This window comes from Chiloscyllium plagiosum, unplaced genomic scaffold, assembly GCF_037043375.1.
Source record: "Chiloscyllium plagiosum isolate Xiang-an unplaced genomic scaffold, Cpla_swu_hap1 HiC_scaffold_3, whole genome shotgun sequence".
NCBI classification, from domain to species: Eukaryota; Metazoa; Chordata; class Chondrichthyes; order Orectolobiformes; family Hemiscylliidae; genus Chiloscyllium; species Chiloscyllium plagiosum.
This window is the reverse complement of record NW_028270141.1, coordinates 133868508-133888155: the sequence shown is the minus strand read 5'-3', so window position 1 is coordinate 133888155 and position 19648 is coordinate 133868508. Positions and strand designations below refer to the sequence as shown.

Sequence of the window (19648 nt, the reverse complement as noted above, 5' to 3'; positions counted from 1 at the left end):
ACGTCGATTTCGAAGCTCCTCGGATGCTGCCTGAACTGCTGTGCTCTTCCAGCACCACTGATCCAGAATCTGGTTTCCAGCATCTGCAGTCATTGTTTTTACCTTGTTGCAAACAGGTTGAAACTTTGTTTTGCTTTGTGTTTTAAGATCATTCTAAATGGCTTCTGTATTCAGGCAACCGGTTTTGTTTTACAATTCATTTTGCGATCAATTTCTGTTTTATTGAAGAAAATCTGCAACCTTGTGTGCTAATGTTTCAGCAACTAACCACTACATTAATTATCCAAACAAATGAAAGTTAACAAACGGATCTGTCAAGTACAATTCATTCTGGTATCTAACTTGTTCAGTAATATACCAGGTGATATCCTAACATTAAGCACTGAGGCACTACTATTAGAAAATTATTTGTTTCACTAAAAGTTAGAGTCAGCACTATGGAGAAGTCCTGCCTGTCACTGTTTTTAGAAAATGTATTAACATTGGGTGGTGCAACTAATGACAACCATGGCACCTTTCCCAAGTATGAACCACAATTATGTCAGCATTCAAATAATAAAAAAAATCACAATGCTGTGAACTACATTAACCTAGATGGTGGTTTGCTGGTTCTTTATTCCAAAAGGAATGGGGGACATGAACTGTACACAAAGCTGTAAATAGGCACATTTATACACAGAGCAACATTTTTTGTGTTCTTTTCAAAAGTTGTTTGTGTCAATAATCACAGCGACCTTGTTTATTAAAACTTAATGTGTTCAATCCAATTCCAATGACAAATAGTGAAATGTATTTACATTCAATTTTATCACCAGGAGGTCTTTATGAGATTAAGTCAAAAATATCTCCTTTGAAGAGAGATAATGGAGTTTTAAGAAATTCTAACTAGTTATGCTTTATATCAAAAGTAAATCCATGTGACCAATTAAATACTGCTTTGGTAAAAGAGGTAATATGGTATGATCAGGGCATAAAACTAACTGAGATCCTAAAGTTGAAATCAAACTGTTTGTGAATTTGACAAAAATCAGGATTGTGATATAATTTCTGTTATTGAATCAGAACACACAAGAGTTAAACGTCAACAGAAATAAAACTGTAGCGAACTTAAAACTGAATCACCCTATTGAACCTACCACACCCCTCCTTGCAGCAAAGAACTGCAGCTGCCCTCTGCCAACTTTTTTCACAATGCTTAGTTGACATACTTTTCCATGGTTATGCAAGCATTGTTACAAGTGACCGTATAAAATCTTTGCACTATAATCCCACAGAGAAACTTTGGAGCTCCTCTAATCCTTTTGCAACGACTGTACATTATTAATATCTGTGTGACACACATATACTCATGAGTTTTTGAACCAACTCTTTTTACCAATCTAACTATATTTTTTCTGTTGTTCATACTGACCCAGAACTATTATAATTCAACTTCCTATTGTATTTTAAGTATTCCTTTGAAAGTATTTGACAACAACCATGTTTCCAGCTATGAGATCCTGGTCTGCAAAGTGAAAATTCATATTTCTAGATTTGATACAAGACAGAAGGAAGCATGATAAATTTCTTCCTGGACAGTCATTAAGAACAAATATATAAATATTAAAATTAACTTTGAAAACATATCGGTTGTTTCTATTCGGAATACAATGGTTTTGTGAAGTCTGCATATGCCTTCACTACAAACTGCAAAGTAATTATTTAGTAGGCAACAAAGATATAACACATATGAAGTGCTTAGCTTCACTATTACTGGTATATGCTAATTAGGTCAATCTAACTTACTTGTCTAGAATTTCCCCCCAGACGTGGTCGACGATGCCCTCCATCACATCTCCTCCACTTCCAAAAAGACCACTCCCTCTGTGACTCCCTCGTCAGGTCCACACCCCCCACCAACCCAACCTCCACTCCCGGCACCTTCTCCTGCAACCGCAAGAAATGCAAAACTTGCGCCCACACCTCCCCCCTTATTTCTCTCCAAGGCCACAAGGGATACTTCCATATCCGCCACAAATTCACCTGCACCTCCACACACATCATTTATTGCATCTGCTGCACCCGATGTGGCCTCCTCTATATTGGGGAGACAGGTCGCCTACTTGCAGAACGTTTCAGAGAACACCTCTGGGACACCAGGACCAACCAACCCAACCACCCCGTGGCTCAACACTTCAACTCCCCCTCCCACTCCACCAATGACATGCAGGTCCTTGGACTCCTCCATCGCCAGACCATAGCAACACGACGGTTGGAGGAAGAGCGCCTCATCTTCTGCCTAGAAACCCTCCAACCACAAGGGATGAACTCAGATTTCTCCAGTTTTCTCATTTCCCCTCCCCCCACCTTGTCTCAGTCAAATCCCTCGAACTCAGCACCGCCTTCCTAACCTGCAATCTTCTTCCTGACCTCTCCTCCCCCACCCCACTCTGGCCTATCACCCTCACCTTGACCTCCTTCCACCTATCGCATTTCCAACGCCCCTCCCCCAAATTCCTCCTCCCTACCTTTATCTTAGCCTGCTGGACACACTTTCCTCATTCCTGAAGAAGAGCTTATACCCGAAACATCGATTCTCCTGTTCCTTGGATGCTGCCTGACCTGCTGCGCTTTTTCCGGCAACACATTTTCAGCTCTGATCTCCAGCATCTGCAGTCCTCACTTTCTCCTAGAATTTTCCATTGCCAAATTAAATAAATACACTGGAAATGTGGTAATTCTCAAGTCTGAAATCAGCATTCACCTTTCTTGATATTTGTTCATGTCTTAAAAGAGAGTGTGCCATATTAGTTGATGAACTTGAACCTCCAGTCCTGGGACAGATTGACTTCATGTTAATCCTGTTCAGTTGCCCTCACTCCTGTAATCCATAGTAGTTAAGACTCAGAAAAGAGCTGAAAACATGACATTATCATCAGTGAGCTGACCATTAACAGAATGATTGAAACACCTTAAATTTCAAGAATTCTTCTGCTAGTTGTGGGACATGAGAAGACTTGTCCATGCAAAAATATTGCGAAGTGAAATGATAGCATATGGCACATTTCTGATTATTTAAAAATTTTGAGCATACAGGGCATTCTGGTATAACGCGACAGTTACATTCCTTTGCAACCTTTCGCTATTGAAAATTGTGCTATGGAAAACCATTGTAGAAAACTGCGCTGTAGAAGATCTTTACAGAAAATTGCTATACCCGTTCAGAAGAAGGTTTGTGTTATCCAACTAGCATTTAGAATTCGTCAATCGTGTTATAGCCAATCCACATTGACAATATGTGCGTTAGCTGAAAATGTGTTGCTGGAAAAGCGCAGCAGGTCAGGCAGCATCCAGGGAACAGGAGAATCACCTCCAGGAAGACTTTGTAAAGTTCCTCCATCTCCTGCACAGCATCATTGGGTGCAGTGTGTAGACCAACCAGGACAAAGTCTTTAATCACGGTTCTTGGAGAATGTGTGCGTTAGACCAGAATCACTTGTATATCATTCCTTGTTATGAGCATTCTGCCTACTTCAAAAGGTATACATTTTAAAATACAACCTTATGTCAAGCAGCAACCCTTCAACAGTAGAAGGGAAATAAAAAGCATTATTGCTTGGAATTTCTTTATGTGGGTCCAGTAGTATAACTGATTCAGAAAGCTGCTATTTCTAGCCTCTCTCCAAAGATCAGTGTAAAAATTCTTTGATGGTATCCTACCCCGTTGCTCAGAGATTGTTGCACTATTGCAGACACTGCCTTTTCAATGAGACGTTAAAGCAAATTATCCCACACGAATGAAAGCTAATGATCATAAGGCACTATTCCAATAAAAACTAGGGAAGCTCTCACCAATATCGAACCCTCAAGCATAGCCAATACGACAGATATTATCCAATCATTGGGACATTGTTGTTTGTGGACCCCTGATGTTTGCAAATAAGATTCCTTGTTTCCTACATTACAATTGTGACTACATTTCACAAGTACTTAATTCGCTAGTATATTGCAATGAAATACAAATATATTCTTTTCAGAATTTGGATCAAGCAAGTTTTCCCAATGCATGTCTATCAACTGTTAATGGATCCATTCCTTTAGTCTCTTTACCTCCACTTTTCAAAGTCATTATTATATATCTACTCAAAGAAATGCTCAACCTTTCTGAGAAGTCCAACTGTTGTCCCATTTTTAACTTCCAATACCTCGTGACAGCCCTCAAGTATATAATTTATCTCCGAAAATTCATAGTAGATTTCCTATGGTTCAGTTTCCACAATTGTCACAGCTTTACAATAGCTCTGGCCAATGAGACATACTCCAGGATAATAGCACATTATACCTCCTTGTCCTTTGTGCAGTTGTTAGACTGTTGACCATAGTATCAATTCTATTATTTCTCTTTGAGGAATTTATACTTATTTAGGAGAAGAATCTAATTTTTTAGTGAGTATTTGGGTAAATGACTAAGGTTTACTGTATTCTGAGGTTTCAGCACAGAGTAAGTTTTGTAAAATGTTACATTTAAAAATTGAATAAAATAATTAAGCAGTTAATTAGAATGCAGAGGAACCTCGATTATCCAGCATTCAATTATCCGAATTTCAGATTATCCAGTAAGATTGCAAGGTCCTGATGCTTGGCGAAACTATGTTATCTGGTGGTCGATTACCCGAATGAAATACTCCCCGCCCGTGTCCCTTGGATAATCGTGGTTCCTCTGTATCAAAATAGGTTGATATCTCACAGCTGTAGCATGTGGGAGCTCCTGAATGCTAGTTTGGTACAGACTAACCATGTCTGCAGCAAATACTGAAGTTCATGCAGCTTGGGCTCAGACTCTGAGTTCCAGTGTTGAACTACCGATGCTGCGACACATCACGCAGGGGTAACTTTACTGGATTCAGCAGGCAGTTACACCTCTTTGGATTAGTTCATTAGATTTGCTGGGAATTCAGGGACAGTGTAATTGTGATCAAGGCAGATAAAAGCACCCAGAGGGCAGACGTGCAGGAGCCTCAGCCTTTGTCAACAGGGCTGAGTTTTTTTCAGTATATCAGACTGAGAGTGAGATCTCTTGGGTAGATGAGCTAACTGACCATGGAACCAAAATAGAGGAAGTGATTCAGGAGCACAGAATCATAAAGAATGCAATGGCAGGTGGGGACAATATAGTGAGAGGACTAACATCATTCTGTGCAGCGAAGAGTCCAGGTGACTGTGTTGCCTGCCCAGAGGCACAGTTGAAGAGATATGTCCTGAGCTGGGGAGGGAAGCATTGAGGGGATGATCCAGTAAGTGTCATCCACGTCATTACCATTGACAGTAGTGAGGACAAAGTAGGTGGCTCTGTATTAAAAGCACATGATAACGAAGCCGAACATCCAAATTAGGAACAGAGATAGCCCCTTCAGCCTGCTCTATGATTAAAAATGATGGCCAATTCCTTTTTTCGAATTCCACATTTTCACTCTTCCCCTGATAATTCTGATTTCCCTGCCTAACAAGAATCTGTGCACCTCCATCTTAAAAAAAAACTGAGTACTATTCATGTCATTCTGCAATAATGTGACAGTTGTGTTCCTCTGCAAACTCATGTTGCAGAAAACTGCTATAGAAAATCTTGCTACCGAAAGCCACTACAGAAAATTGTGCTGTAGAAGATCACTGAACGCATTCAGCAGAAAGTTTGCATTATCCAAACAATGCCCACAATTTGTCTATTGCGCTATAGCCAATTCATGCTGACGAAATGCACATTATACCAGAAGGACCTGGACAGTGGGTAGCAGTGGTGTGTTTTGGGAGCTATTCAAAAGCTGTTGCTTTTTCTTTCCAATTTTGAAGGAGGGTTTTAGGAGTTTAACAGATTATACTTTTACTGTGTGTTTTAAAACCTTCAAATTTGAGTCATAAGTAAACAGTTTGATTTAATCTATTTTATTTTCATTTCTTTTGTTAACAAACCTCTGTTTTATTGTTGAAGAAAAACCTGCAGCATTGCATGCTTACAGTTTAGAGAAAGACCATATTATTAGAACCAAAGTAAAATATAATCTATCAAATCAAGAATCAGTCTGGGATCTGACTTGTCCAGTAATGACATTGTAGTGATTGGAATGAGGTTAGCCTCATAGTATATGAGTTCCCTGATTGGACCAGGTTAACAACCCCAATCAGGGAGCCCTAGCTGACAGATATAAACAGGAGTGTCAGGGGTTCTGCTCATATTAGGAGCTGGCTCTGAACAAACTGGGCCAGTATCATGTACTATGCACGTGTAATTCAAGGGTGACTTGGTGATGGGATATCATCCTTCGTGGAGTTATTTCAAACATCAGCTAGAACCATAACACCTGGTGACATGTCTGTCTTTTGTCCCATTGGTTTGTCAAATACTTTGTTCCCCATAACAGCCATAGTAGAATATCGTTTCTCCGAATAGCACCTTGCGCATCCATTAACTTTGGGGATATTTTGTGTCCTCCACCATGAAGGCCAATACAAAATGTTAAATTTAAATTATCTGCAATTTCCCCATTATTTATCATTAATTTGCCACTTGCATTCTCCAAGGGTTCCCCACACACACTTTTTATATATCCAGAGCGGTCACTGCTGTTTTAGAGTTACAGAGTCCTACAGCACGGAGACAGCTCCTTTGGCCCAAATGGTCCATGCCGACCAAAATGTCAATGTGAACCCAATTTCCCTGCACTTGGCCCATATTCTTCTAAATCCTTCATATCCATGTACATCTAAAATAGTTTTTGCCAATTTACTTGCACAATCAATTGCCTCTTTCCTTATCAGATTTTATAAGTCATATGCAGCTAGTTCCTAAAAAAAAATCGAACCTTCTGATCTACATGTTACTTTTCATCACTTTGTATGCCTTAGTTTTTTGATTGGCCACCTTTGATAACAATGGGTGGTTCACCTTCTTATAGAGTTCTTCTTTATGACTGGAATAAATTTTTGCTGAGTATTATGAAGTATCCATTTTAATGTCTGTCTTTGTTCATCCATCAGCTTTCTGCTTAGTTTATTTTCCCACACCTGCTTTAGTCAATTCTTCACACCACCATAATTGGCTTTATTGAAGTTGAAGACATTGGTTTGAAATTTGATGTTTGCCAAACTGAATTAGAAATTCAGTCACGTTATGATCATTACATCTAGAGGATCCTTAACTATAAGATTTGCTTCAAGAAATAACCCCTGATATACACCACAAGTTTGTTTTCCATGTTATCCTTGCCTATTTGATGTGGCCAGTCAATATGCAGATTAAAATCACCCATGACAACTGTGATGTCCTTCTGACATGCCTTTATTATTTCCTAATTTAAGCTTTGTACACAGTGAGGTGACTCTTCGGGGTGCCCACAGGCAAACTGCATCTTTGCCACTTCTTATTTCCACCAAAGAGATTTCACATCATGAACATCTGTTGTCACTGCTCACCACTGCAGCTTCCTTCATTAACAAAGCTATCAAACCATATTTTCCTTTTACCTTTTCTAACAACTTTGAATACCCTTGAGTATTGGGTTCCCAGTTTTGGTTACCCAGCAATCACATCGCCATAACAGCAAATAAGTCACATTAATTTATTTTATTTGTGCCATCAATGCATCTATTTTGTTATTTGCATTCGCATAAAAAGCCTTAAGTTTTGACTTTTGATCATTATTGCTCTTTCTAATTGCTGCTGCACTCTTCTGCATATATTTTCTACTCCTTCCTGTCATATTTTGTTTAACATAGATAAGTGCGAGGTCTTGCACTTCGGAAAGTCAAATCAAGGGTAGGAGTTTCATGGTGAATGGCAGGGCCTTATGGACTGTGGTAGAACAGAGGGATCTTGGAGTTCAGATTCACAGTTCTCTGAAAGTGGAGTCACAGGTAGACAGGACAGTAAAGAAGCACACTGGCCTTCATCAGTTAGGGTATTGATTATACAAGTAGGGAAGTTATCTTGCAGTTGTATAGGATGTTGGTCAGACTGCACTTGGAGTATTGTGTTTAGTTTTGTTCACCTTGCTATAGGAAGGCGGTTATCAAACTGGAAAGAGTGCAGAAGAAATTTACAAGGTCTGAGTTATCTGGAGAGGTTGGACAAGCTAGGACTTTTCTCTTTAGAGCATAGGAGACAGAGGGTGGATCTCATAGAGGTGTATAAGATCAAGAGAGGCATGGATAGGGTGAATGCACTTAGTCTTTTTCCCAAGATTGAAGAATCGAGGACTAGAGGACATCAGTTTAAGGTTAGAGGGGAAAGAATAAAAGGGAACCTGAGGAGCAACGTTTTTTACACAGAGGGTGGTACACATATGGAATGAGCTGCCAGCGAAAGTGGTTAAGGCGGGTACATTAAGATTCCCTACAGTATGGAAACAGCCCTTTTGGCCCAAAAAAATCCGCACCCCCCCACCCCCCCCGGAAGAATAACCCAAACAGACCCATTCCCCTACCCTATATTACCCCTTATTAATGCACCGAATACTATCGGCAATTTAGCATGGTCAATTCACCTGACCTGTACATCTTTAGGATTGTGGGAGGAAACTGGAGCACCCAGAGGAAACCCACACAGACATGGGGAGAATGTACGAACTCCGCACAGACAGTCGCCCGAGGCAGGAATTGAACCTGGGTCCCTGGCGTTGTGAGGGAGCAGTGTTAACCACGGAGCTACCGTGCCGCCTTAAACAACATTAAAAAGGCATTTGGGCAAATACATGGATAGGAAAGGATGAGAAGGATATAGGTCAGGTGTGGGGAAATGGGATTAATGTGGACAGACATTTTGGTTGGCATGGACCAGCTTGGGCCAAAGGACCTGTCCCCGTGCTGTAGGACTCTATGACTCTTAACATTCATCTTTCCATACTCTGTATCTTTATGTTCAACTCTTTGCTTAATACAAGATAGTATTCCATTAGCTTTTTTAGCTGCACCTGCATACTAAATATGACTTATGCATTCAAACATTTATTATCTAAATGGCAAGAGATGACAGAGCTTTGAGATGGAGGTTCAACTGGCTGTCCTAGTGTATGATTCACGAAAAGTCTGCAGGTACAAGTAATTAGAAAAGCTAACAAGATGTTTTTGTTCATTGTGAAGAGCAATGAAAACAGAAATAAGGGGGTTATGCTTCAGTTATACAGGGGTCTGGAAAGAGCACATCTGGAGCATGGTGCACAGTTTTGGTCACTTTTTTAAGGATAGATCTAAATATGTTTGAAGCATTTCAAAGGCAAATTATCATTCTAATATCTGAAATGGACAGATTGGCTTGGGAAAAAAGACAGAACTTGTATTCACTGAAGTTTAGAAGAGTAACGGGGACTTGTTTGAAACATGTAAAATCCTGATGGTCTTGACAGGGTAAATGTGAATAGGATACTTGCTGTTTATGGAATAATCTGCAAGTAAAGGCCACAGTTTAAAAATCAGGGGTCACTCAATTACAACAGGGATGAGGCAAGATTTTGTTTTTAATCTCAGAACAGCATTAATCTTTAGTACTCTCTTCCTGAGAAGGTGGTCAAAGCAAAGCCCTTGAACATTTTTACGGCAGAGGTAAATAGATTGTTGTTGATCAAAAGGGTGAAAGATTTTCAGAAAGTAGGGAGAATGGCCTACTCCTACTTCTGATTTACACATCCTCCACTTTCCATATACTAACATTACTTTTGCATGGTTCTACTAACCCTGAACAATGACAGTTTTATTTCCATTATTAGCTCCTTTTCAGGTTCTCAAACTGTCACTTGCAAAATTTACCAGTTTACTTGTTCCCTGTTCTTCCTCATCAGCAATATCATTCAGAGGAATGGGCTAAGCTTCCATTTTTATTTACATAATACCTAGTTATACCTCAACACCTTGGTCAGTCCCACAACCATTTCTATGAAGAATATTTGGCTGACATTAAATCATGTATTTGTGATAAGCTCCTTCATCTGATCACTAGGAAGAGATGATGGGCCAAATGGGTTCCTTCTGTACTATTATGACTCAATGACTAAAACTACTATGACTAGTCACCCATCAGATACTTGCGAACATCTGATTCTTCATTGTTACTCAGGCTGATTCACACCATGAATTTTTGAGGTTGCTGAAACTTAAGGCTTTGGCCAGTACAATTTACTTTTCAGGGGTTGAAGAATTTGTCACAACTAATTGCAAATCCTCTTTGAATTTTTTTTGAGTAATTCATGGCACTTGGGACATATACAAAAGAATTGGCAAATATCAAATGTAACTCCCATATTTCAAAAGGAACAGTCAATCATTGAACTGTAATCCCCAAGTAGGAAAAAGCGTGATGTGGTTAATAGAGGAATTTTCAAGGACATCAGCTGATCTGCAACAGTCAATGTGCAGTAGAGAGAGGTCATTCTTAAATTTATTCAATTTCTGGGAATATGGCAGACCTATAGGGAAGAGACAGTTGAAGTTGTCTACCCGTATTTCAGGAAAGCATGTGGCATTCTCACATATTATTTGGCTGGTGAATAAAATCCAAGATCTACGGGCTACTGTTAACTGAATAAATGAAACTTGTTCACAGTTTTGTTACATTATTTTAATATTCTTCATGTTAGGCCTGTTTCTTCACTTTATATAAAGTCCTACTTGTCAGAAATACACCAGTTTTTATCATATCCTGTGTCAAACTTCATGCCAATGACTACAATTTTCACTTGCTTGCACAGCTCTGTTTGTCAACCAAATTTATAATCCTTTCCTCATCTTCAACTTGTTCATGGCCACATTTTTACAGCTATGTATCTACAGCTTTATATTTCCTTCTACATGCATAGGACTATTAAGTATGGACTTTCATGCTCACCCTTATCTTCACAAGTCTCCCTATCTTCAGACCATCACGGTAGCAGACCTTTTAGCTGCAACAGCTTAGATACCTGAAACAGCATCTTCCTGTGCTAAATTAAAATCTAAATTAAAATTAATCAATCACTCTCTATAATCATTTGGCCACACTTCATAAGCTCTCTTTGATTGTTCTGCTATTTCTATTGCGAAGAACCTTGTAATTATTTTGAACGTTATGAGCCATGATTTTCCTCCCTAAAAGTGGTGAGAAGGATTACAAAAATTTGCAAATTGGTTTTGGAGAGAAACTCACTCCCTTCTCCAGGGGAGGTGATTGTGTAGAGGTATTGTCACTGGACTAGCAATCCAGAGATCCATGTAATGCTCTGGGGAATTAGGTTTGCATCCAAACATGGAAATGGAATTTTAATTAAAAAGAAAATTCATGGCCATGTAACCACAGTCAATTGTCATATAACCCATCTGTTTCACTAATGTCCATTAGTGAAGGAAATCTGCCATCCTTACCTGGTCTGGCCTACATTTTTGAATCCAGAGCCACAACAATATGGTTCACTCTAAACTGTCCTCTGAACTGGCTGAGCAAGCAAAGGCAACAATCTACACAAAGTCTCAAAACAAAACTAAAACCAGACAAACCAACTGGCATTGATCTCTGCACTGCGAATGACAACCATAGAAAACTCAGCTCCATGGAACCTGAAGGTTCCTTCTTAATAAAAATCTTGGGGCTACTGCCAAAATTGTAACAGTTGTCTCACACACTAGTCAAGCAACAGCCTGACAGTCATACTCACATCAATGTCCCAGATACTATCATCACCATCTACATCTGGCAGCACAGATTCACCAAAGCTGGTTGTGTGTGGTTGCAGTTGGGAGTGATCAACAAACTTGATGGGCCAATGACCTACTTCTACTCCAAAATTCTTGTGATCTAACATTGACTTTGGAACCTATGAAGCTTCATGGCATCAGGTCAAACATGGAGAAAGAAATTTGCTGATTACCATGTATTACCACCCACCTCAGCTGATGAATCAATACTGCTCCATGTTGAAAACTACTTGGAGGCAGCACTGAAGATGGCAAGAGCGCAGACTTATTCTGGGTAGGGTTCTTCGATGTCTAGCATCAAGAGTAGCTGGTAGCACTACTACTGACCACGCTATTTGAGTCTTAAAATATACAGTTGCTTGACTGGGACTGCGGCAGGTGAAGAGGGAACCAATTACATGGAAAAACGTACTTAACCTCATCCTCAGTAATCAGCCTGCCGCAGATGCATCTGCCTATTAAAATCAGTAAGAGTGACCACTGCAAAGACAAAGTCACATCTTCACTTTGAGGACACTGTCCATCATGTTTTGTGGCAGTACTACTATGCTAAAAGGGAAAGACTAAACTGATCTAGCCAATCAGGATTGGACATCCATGAAGTTCTGTGACCCATCTGCATCAGCAAAATTGTCCTGAAATGGTCTTTGGCCCCATGGCCCAGTACATTACCCACTCTACCATCAGGCTGTCTAGAGAAAGTTCACTAGGTTGATCATTGATATACAGGCACTATCTTATGAGGACAGGTTGAGTACACTGGGTCTGTAATTAATGGAGCTAAAGGAGAAAAATTAGAGGTGTCTTTATTGAAACATACAAGATACTTTGTGGACTTAACAGGGTAGATGTGGACAAGTTGTTTCCCCTCGTGGGAGAGTCTAGAATTGGAGGGCATAATCTCAGAATAAAGGGTTACCCACTGAAGACAAAGATGAGGTCAAATTTCTTCTGGGAGTAATGAATTTGTAGAATTCTTTGCTGCAGAAAGCTGTGGAAGCTTAGTTGTTAAGTATAAACTGACATAGACTAGCTTGGGTCAAGAAGACGGCTACGTTCACCTCTCATTGCCAAATAACCATTTATTCTGTTCCGCCTTAAAAAGTATTTGTGTTGTTCTTTTGCAATTCCTCATCACTAAAACCTAATTCTAGCTCCATGTACAGCAATAAATTATTTTGGTCAGCTAATTTAAATATTCACTTGCACTAAAATTATTTCCAGTTTATTTTTGGTAAAGGTTGGTTGCATCTTCCATAATCTAGTCAGTGTTCCTACAGATCATTGAGAATAATTAATGCTAAAGAATAGTGGAAAAAGTAAATAGATTCGTAAATTTATTCCATTTGTCAAAGACTTTAGACGTTTACACTGATGAGTATTGATATTTCTGGCTGAATCAGTTCTCTTTTTCACAGTTATTACCTGCTATACAAGTTTTAGGAGGCCAAGAATGGAAAAGAAAAGAAACACAAACATGTAGATTTTTGGATTGGCTAACCACAACTTTTATTGCCAAGACAATTGCAGTTCAACAGAAAAACTTGAATAGGTTATGACCACCAGTTCTAGGAACTTACGGAGCTCAATATGCAAAATCATGGCAGGTGGGTGGTGTGGGTGTTATAAAGCTCTAAAATAATTTAGTTGACATCTTAAATCCAAGACAACATACCTTGCATTCTTAATTAATTCCAGAGAATTCTCACTGTTGCTCAATGGCCCATCAGCTACATACTGTATATGCAGGCACATGTTACATTATTTTGCAACAGAACTTGTTCACATTTTGATTACCTACAGTTAAAACAAACCCAATATCTTAACTCCAAGACTTTGATATTATTTGTCTAGTCTATATACAATATTACATTTGTTCCTAAGCTTATCTTGAAGAGCATGATTGTCCATCAAGCCAGGACGATGTTTGGTCCTCTATCAAATTATCCAAATTGACAAAATATAACTAGAATACTTTTATGATATAAGCAATCACAGTCACTCAATATAAAGCATTATAGAGCATCAATATAAAGCGCATTATAAAAAAAAAGGTTAATATAACATTGAGCAATTATATGTAGAACAAAACTTCTAAGTAAAATGCAAAATCAAAAAATACATTCTAAGTTAATACAAGTCCTAATGAACAGCAAGATGTAATTATTAACTATAATAAATATTTAAACCAAATGATCAGAGGTATCTTGCTTTCGCTATTTCAGGGGAAGTCAGATGTACTACTTAACACAATGAGGTCATTCGATATTTTAATTTTAAGCCCTTTGTGCCAAAATACCATAAGAATATGGAACAGAAGTAGGTCATTTGGCCACTCGATCCTGCTTGCCATTCAACAGGATCATGGCTGATGCGGCATTCCTTACACAGACTTTACTGCCCTTTCACTTTGATTTCCTATTGATCAAGAATCTCTCCCAGCCTTAAATATACACAAGGACTCTGCTCTAACAGCTCTCTGTAGCAAGGAGTTCCAAAGATTGTTAACCTGCAGAGAAGAAATTCCTCACCGCAGTTTTAAATAAGTACACAGGAAGATACAGACATCTTTGATCACCTCCTTTTATCCATCCACTTATATATCTTTTCGATCACAATTGCTTCTTTACCTGCTCTGGCAAAATCCCCTTCAAAGACATTTACAAAGACATTTCATCCACTCAGCCTCAACTGCACATAAAAGAATATAATTAGGAACAGGAGTGGATCATTCAACCCCATTAGCATGCTCTGCCATTCAACATGAATATGGCTGATACAAATACTCCACATTCCTGCTTACCCCCAAAAGAACTTCTCATTGCTTTATCAAGGAGCTTCCTGTGACTTTTAAGGAAGAGATTGCCAAAGCCGCATGACACTCTTTTAGAAAAAAATTTCTTCTCATCTTGTCTCAATGGACAACCCTGATTTTTAAACAATGAACTTTAATTCTATCTCCCACAATTGATAACATCCTTTTCATATTCACCTTGTCCGTACACATCAGGATCTTCTATACTTCAATCATACAAAACAGTAAGGTTGGGGGGGGGGGGGGGCGGCATTCTGCCCATCCAGGTTGCTCCACCATTTATCCAACTCAGGACAATCTTTCCACTTTTCCCCCCATATTCTTTGATCTTTTTAGCCCCAAGAACAATATCTAACTCCTCTAGGAAAATATTCAATGCTTTGGCCTCACCTGCTTTCTGCAGCAGATAACTTCACAGGCTCCCACTCTGTATGTGAAGAAATCTCTCTTCATCTCAGTCTTAAATAGCCAACTCCTAAGACTGTGCCCCCCTGGTTCTAGACTCCCTCGTCATTAGGAACATTCTTCTTGCGATTACCCTGTCCAGTCCTATTGAAATTTTATAGGTTTCTATGACATTCCCCTTCATTTTCCTAAACTCCAGTGAATATAGTCCTAATAGATACAGTTTCAATCCTGATGTAACAGGATTCAGTCTGGTAAATCTTTACTGCACTCCCTCCTTAGCTAGAACATCCTTCAGTATTCTTACACTTCAGGTTGTGGTCTCACTACACTGCAAGACATCCCTGCTCCTGTACATGAATCCTCTCAATATGAAGGCCAGCATACCATTTGCCTTAATTACTCCTGCAATACCTTCACGCTTACTTTCAGCAACTGGTGTATCAGGACACCAAGGCCTTGTTGCACCTCTCCCTTTCCCAATCTTTTGTCATTCAGATAAAAATCTGCCTTCGTGTTTTTGTTACCAATGTGGATAACCTTAAATTACAATTCATCTGCCATTCATTTGTCCACTCACTCAACTTGACCATATCACAGGAAAATCAAATCATCTTTTAGTCTTCTAAATTCCAGTGGACATAAGCCTAGCATATCCCACCTTTCCTCAAAAGACAACCACTTTTTCCAGGTATTAATCAAGTAGACCTTCTCTGAATTGCATTTACATCCTTTCTAAAATAAGGAGAAGAACATTGACACTGTATCGCAGGTGTAGTCTCACCAATGCACTGTATAATTGAAGCATCATCTTTCTACTCGCGTATTCAATAACATTTTCAATACCACAATTAAATTGGCTGCCACCATGGTCTCAAGCAAGTCATGAGATTTCATGCTGGAAACATAAGCATTTTACTACATAAGTGGTAAACAAAGCAAACACAAAGATGATAACTTAGTTAACATTTACTTTAAAACTTGGAATGAACATCAGTTAAAAAAACACATATAAACAGGTAACGTGAAGTCAATTATAATTACATATAAATGGTCACTATAAATAAGACAAATTTCAAGAACTGGCTCAGCAGTCCACACAGGATATACGTCCTCAATCTTTGTCAGAAACTTCATCTCTTTTTCTATGATTTAGCCTAATACCCAGGTGAAAGGAGCACACAATGAACAAGTGTTCCATATGCACAGTTTCACCAAACTCCCTCAACTCTTAACTGGATAGCTTAGATCTATTAAGTTAAAAATCACACAACACCAGATTGTAGTCCAACAGGTTTAATTGGAAGCACTAGCTTTTGGAGTGTCGCTCCTTCATCAGGTGGTTGTGGAGCTACCTGTTTGTTCTTGACTTCTTCTCCTAGTCTCTGTATTCTATAGTCCGGCCTATATTGCACCAATGGGATCATCCTCTGAGCTCTGATGGCTGTGTGCTTTTATACAGTTTCAGGAACAACATACACAAAATTACAGTATGTGGGATTAAGGAGAGTGGGAACTTGTTAATGGAGAGAAAATAGTGGAACACATGGTGAGAATGCCTCTGGCAAAAGACAAAGAGAGATCTAATGGTGGTAAAAAAAGGATAGACATGTAAAAATGGGTGCACATGATATGTATGAAAACGAGAAAGTGGACCCATTTTCTTACCACCATTAGTACTTCTTTGTCTTTTGCTCAGGGCATCTTCACCATCTGTCCTTCTCGTTCTTTCTCCCCGACTGCCAACATAAAAATCACCATTTTCTGGACCCTTTTGGCTCTGAAGAGCGATATCAGACTCAAAATGTTAGCCTTGTTTCTTTCTCCACAGATGCAGCCAGACCTGATGAGTTCCTCCAACATTTTCTGATATTATTTATGTAACTATCAAAGCCGTTGCTGGTAAGTGAAGCTTCTTTAAGATATTTTGCAAGGCAACCATTTGTTTAAGGTTTGCGTAAAGACTTGTAGCTTGAATGCCAGTTGCCATAGTTGTGGGTATGTTTGCCAAGTTGACTTGCAAATGTTTTGTTCCCAGCCTAGGTACATCTTCAGTGCTTTCGAGCCTCCTGTGAAACGCTGCTGTGCTGTGTCTTCTGGAATTTATTTGGTTCCATTCCTGCTGCTTCCAGTTGCTGGTTAAAGTTGTTTGTTCTAGCAGCCAGTATATTGGGTCTTGGTCCATATGTTTGTTGATGGAGTCCGTGGATGAGTGCCATGCTTCCAGACATTCTTCTGTCCTCTGTTGAGCTTGTCCTATGATTGTTGCATGACCCCAAAGCCTAGGTTTATTCAATATATCATTTCAGTTGCATGACACTGTAATCTTTTGCGATAAATTCTGTCTTATAATCCTGCTCCGCAGCTACCTGATGAAGGAGCAGCATTCAAAAAGCTAGTGCTTCCAAATAAACCCGTTGGACTATAATCTCGTGTTGTGTGATTATTAATATTTTTATTTAAGTTAGAGAGGATAGTATGTCAGGTCGTGATATCTCCTTATCACATGGTTTGTCTGTTAGGCATCTGCGAATGAAGTTGCAAGGATACTTGTTCTTGGTGAAAACTTTATAGAATTGTCTTCTCTTTGCAGGTTGGGAGTGATGCAATGTGTTGTAGCCTTTTTGAACAGGGCCCGAATGCAGCTTCATTTGTGTGTGTTTGGGTGGTTACTGTTGTAGTTCAGGATCTGGTCCATGTATGGGGCTTTCTTGTACACTTGTGGTACATTGACCATTTTGTGTTCTTTCTAACATGACATTCAGGAATGGGAGCTGATTGTTGGTTTCCTCCTCTCTCATAAATTGGATCCCTTGGAGGATGGTGTCGATAATCCAGTGTGTGTTCTCAATTTTGGTTCTCTTAATAAGTTAAAAAAATGTAGTCCACATATCTGATCCAGTTTGGTTTGGATTTACTGTTTGTTCCAGTCTTTGCATCACCGCTTCTGCTATGAGCCCGGAGATGGGTGAGTTCAGAGATATCCCATTGATCTGTTCATATATTTGGTTGTTGAATGTGAAGTGTTATGAAGGTGTAGAGGTGTACTATACCTTTGAGAGAGTTGAAAAGCTAGCAGAACTACCTGACACAGCATGAAGTGCTCTGAGAACAAGGTACCGATGAAACATTTGGTTGAACAACTCGCAGTAGCTGGGTTGCTATGAGAGAAAAACATATTTCAAATTCAGCTAATCAGTTTAAATTATGCCTCAAGATACTAAACTCCAATCAAGTTTGAATTTAGTATTTTGATAATATTAAAACCAATGAAATGATCCAATGTTTTGGGGTATAAATATTGGGCATTTTGAACAGTTAGCTAGAGCGGCAAACAGAACTATCAAAAGACCAACAGATGTTGGTTGCTAGTAAGAGCTCTCTGAGAGGTACTTGTCGGGAGAAGGTGTTTGCACAGAAAATAATATCGAAACCAATCTGGAGAAAAAGTCTATAGAGGAAAACCTACAAAGGTCACTTGGCAAAGCTGACTGGTTTTGAAACGTGAATTTTTGTTTTGTAAATCGTAATCAGGATTTTTATCAGATGAGTATTATAGAGGGGGAGATAGGTTTAAGAGAATGGAGCTGTAAATAATTGTTAGTTAATATTCTCTGTTAGACTTGGGTTGGATTTGCTGTTTGTTCCAGTCTTTGTATCACTGCTTCTGCTGTGAATGCCTGGAGATGGGTGATCCCATAGGTGTCTCATTGATCTTATTACATATATTTGGTTGTTGAATGTGAAGTGTGTCAGCAAGCACAGGTTTAGTAGTTTGAGTATGCAGCCCCTGTTGATAGGTTCCTCATCGTGTCGTTTGTTCTGTTTACCCAGGTAGTTGACTAATGTCTCTCTGGCTCAAGTTTTGTCAATTGAAAGGGACAGTGCTATTACACTGAATGAGACCATTGCTTCATCCTTGTCTATGTTTATGTTCTTGATGTTGTTTAGGAATTCTTGTGATGATTGTCTAATGTTGGGTTCTGCTGATAAGATGTTTCAGTTTTTGTCGAAGTTCTTTTGCCAGTTTATGTGATGTAGTTCCTGGAAGTGCAACCAGAAGCAACAGGAACAGATTCAAATAAATTCCAGAAGACACAGTACAGCAGCACTTCACAGGAGGCTCCAAAGCATTGAGGATGGCACTTAGACAGGAGACGAAATGGCTGCAAATCAACTTCCCAGCTTGGCGAACATACCGACAAGCAAGGTAAGCATTTGTGTTGAAAATGTGTTGCTGGAAAAGCGCAGCAGGTCAGGCAGCATCCAAGGAGCAGGAGAATCGACGTTTCGGGCATGAGCCCTTCTTCAGGAATGGTTCTTCCTGAAGAAGGGCTCATGCCCGAAACGTCGATTCTCCTGCTCCTTGGATGCTGCCTGACCTGCTGCGCTTTTCCAGCAACACATTTTTAGCTCTGATCTCCAGCATCTGCAGTCCTCACTTTCTCCTCGAAGCATTTGTGTTGACTTGTGTTGGCTGGTTTCCCTAACCAGCTGGAGTTTAGTGCTCTGAAATAGGCGATTTGATAGAGCTGTACAAGATGTTGAGAGGTATAGATAGAATGGATAGCAAGAGGCTTTTTCCCATAGCGGAAATGTCTCTCATGAGGGTACATAACTTTAAGGTTATGTTGAGAGGAAGGTTTAGGGGAGATGTCAGAGGCAGGTTCTTTACTCAGAGTGTTGGGTGTGTAGAATGCACTGCTGGCAGTAGTCGTAGAGTCAGATAAGTGACTC

The 19648-nt window shown here is 39.5% G+C and overlaps 2 protein-coding genes across 9 annotated transcripts in view; one reads left to right on the top strand and one right to left on the bottom strand.

The window, feature by feature from the left end:
• The window catches only part of babam2 (BRISC and BRCA1 A complex member 2), a 213064-nt gene that overhangs the window by 79743 nt on the left and 113673 nt on the right, over positions 1–19648 (bottom strand). The window lies entirely within an intron of this gene.
• The window catches only part of LOC148151350 (uncharacterized), a 187918-nt gene that overhangs the window by 75843 nt on the left and 92427 nt on the right, over positions 1–19648 (top strand). For 3 of the 5 annotated variants that reach the window (XR_015754523.1, XR_015754522.1, XM_087983540.1), the window contains one exon: positions 16743–16813. Coding sequence is in view for 2 of the 5 variants with exons in the window: in XM_087983540.1 (XP_087839666.1) it covers positions 16743–16781 (39 nt within the window). In the remaining 3 variants the exon portion in view is untranslated. Of the gene's footprint in view, positions 1–16742; positions 16814–16949; positions 17058–19648 lie in introns of those variants that run through there. The other 2 variants (XR_015754524.1, XM_087983541.1) reach the window with 1 other exon arrangement.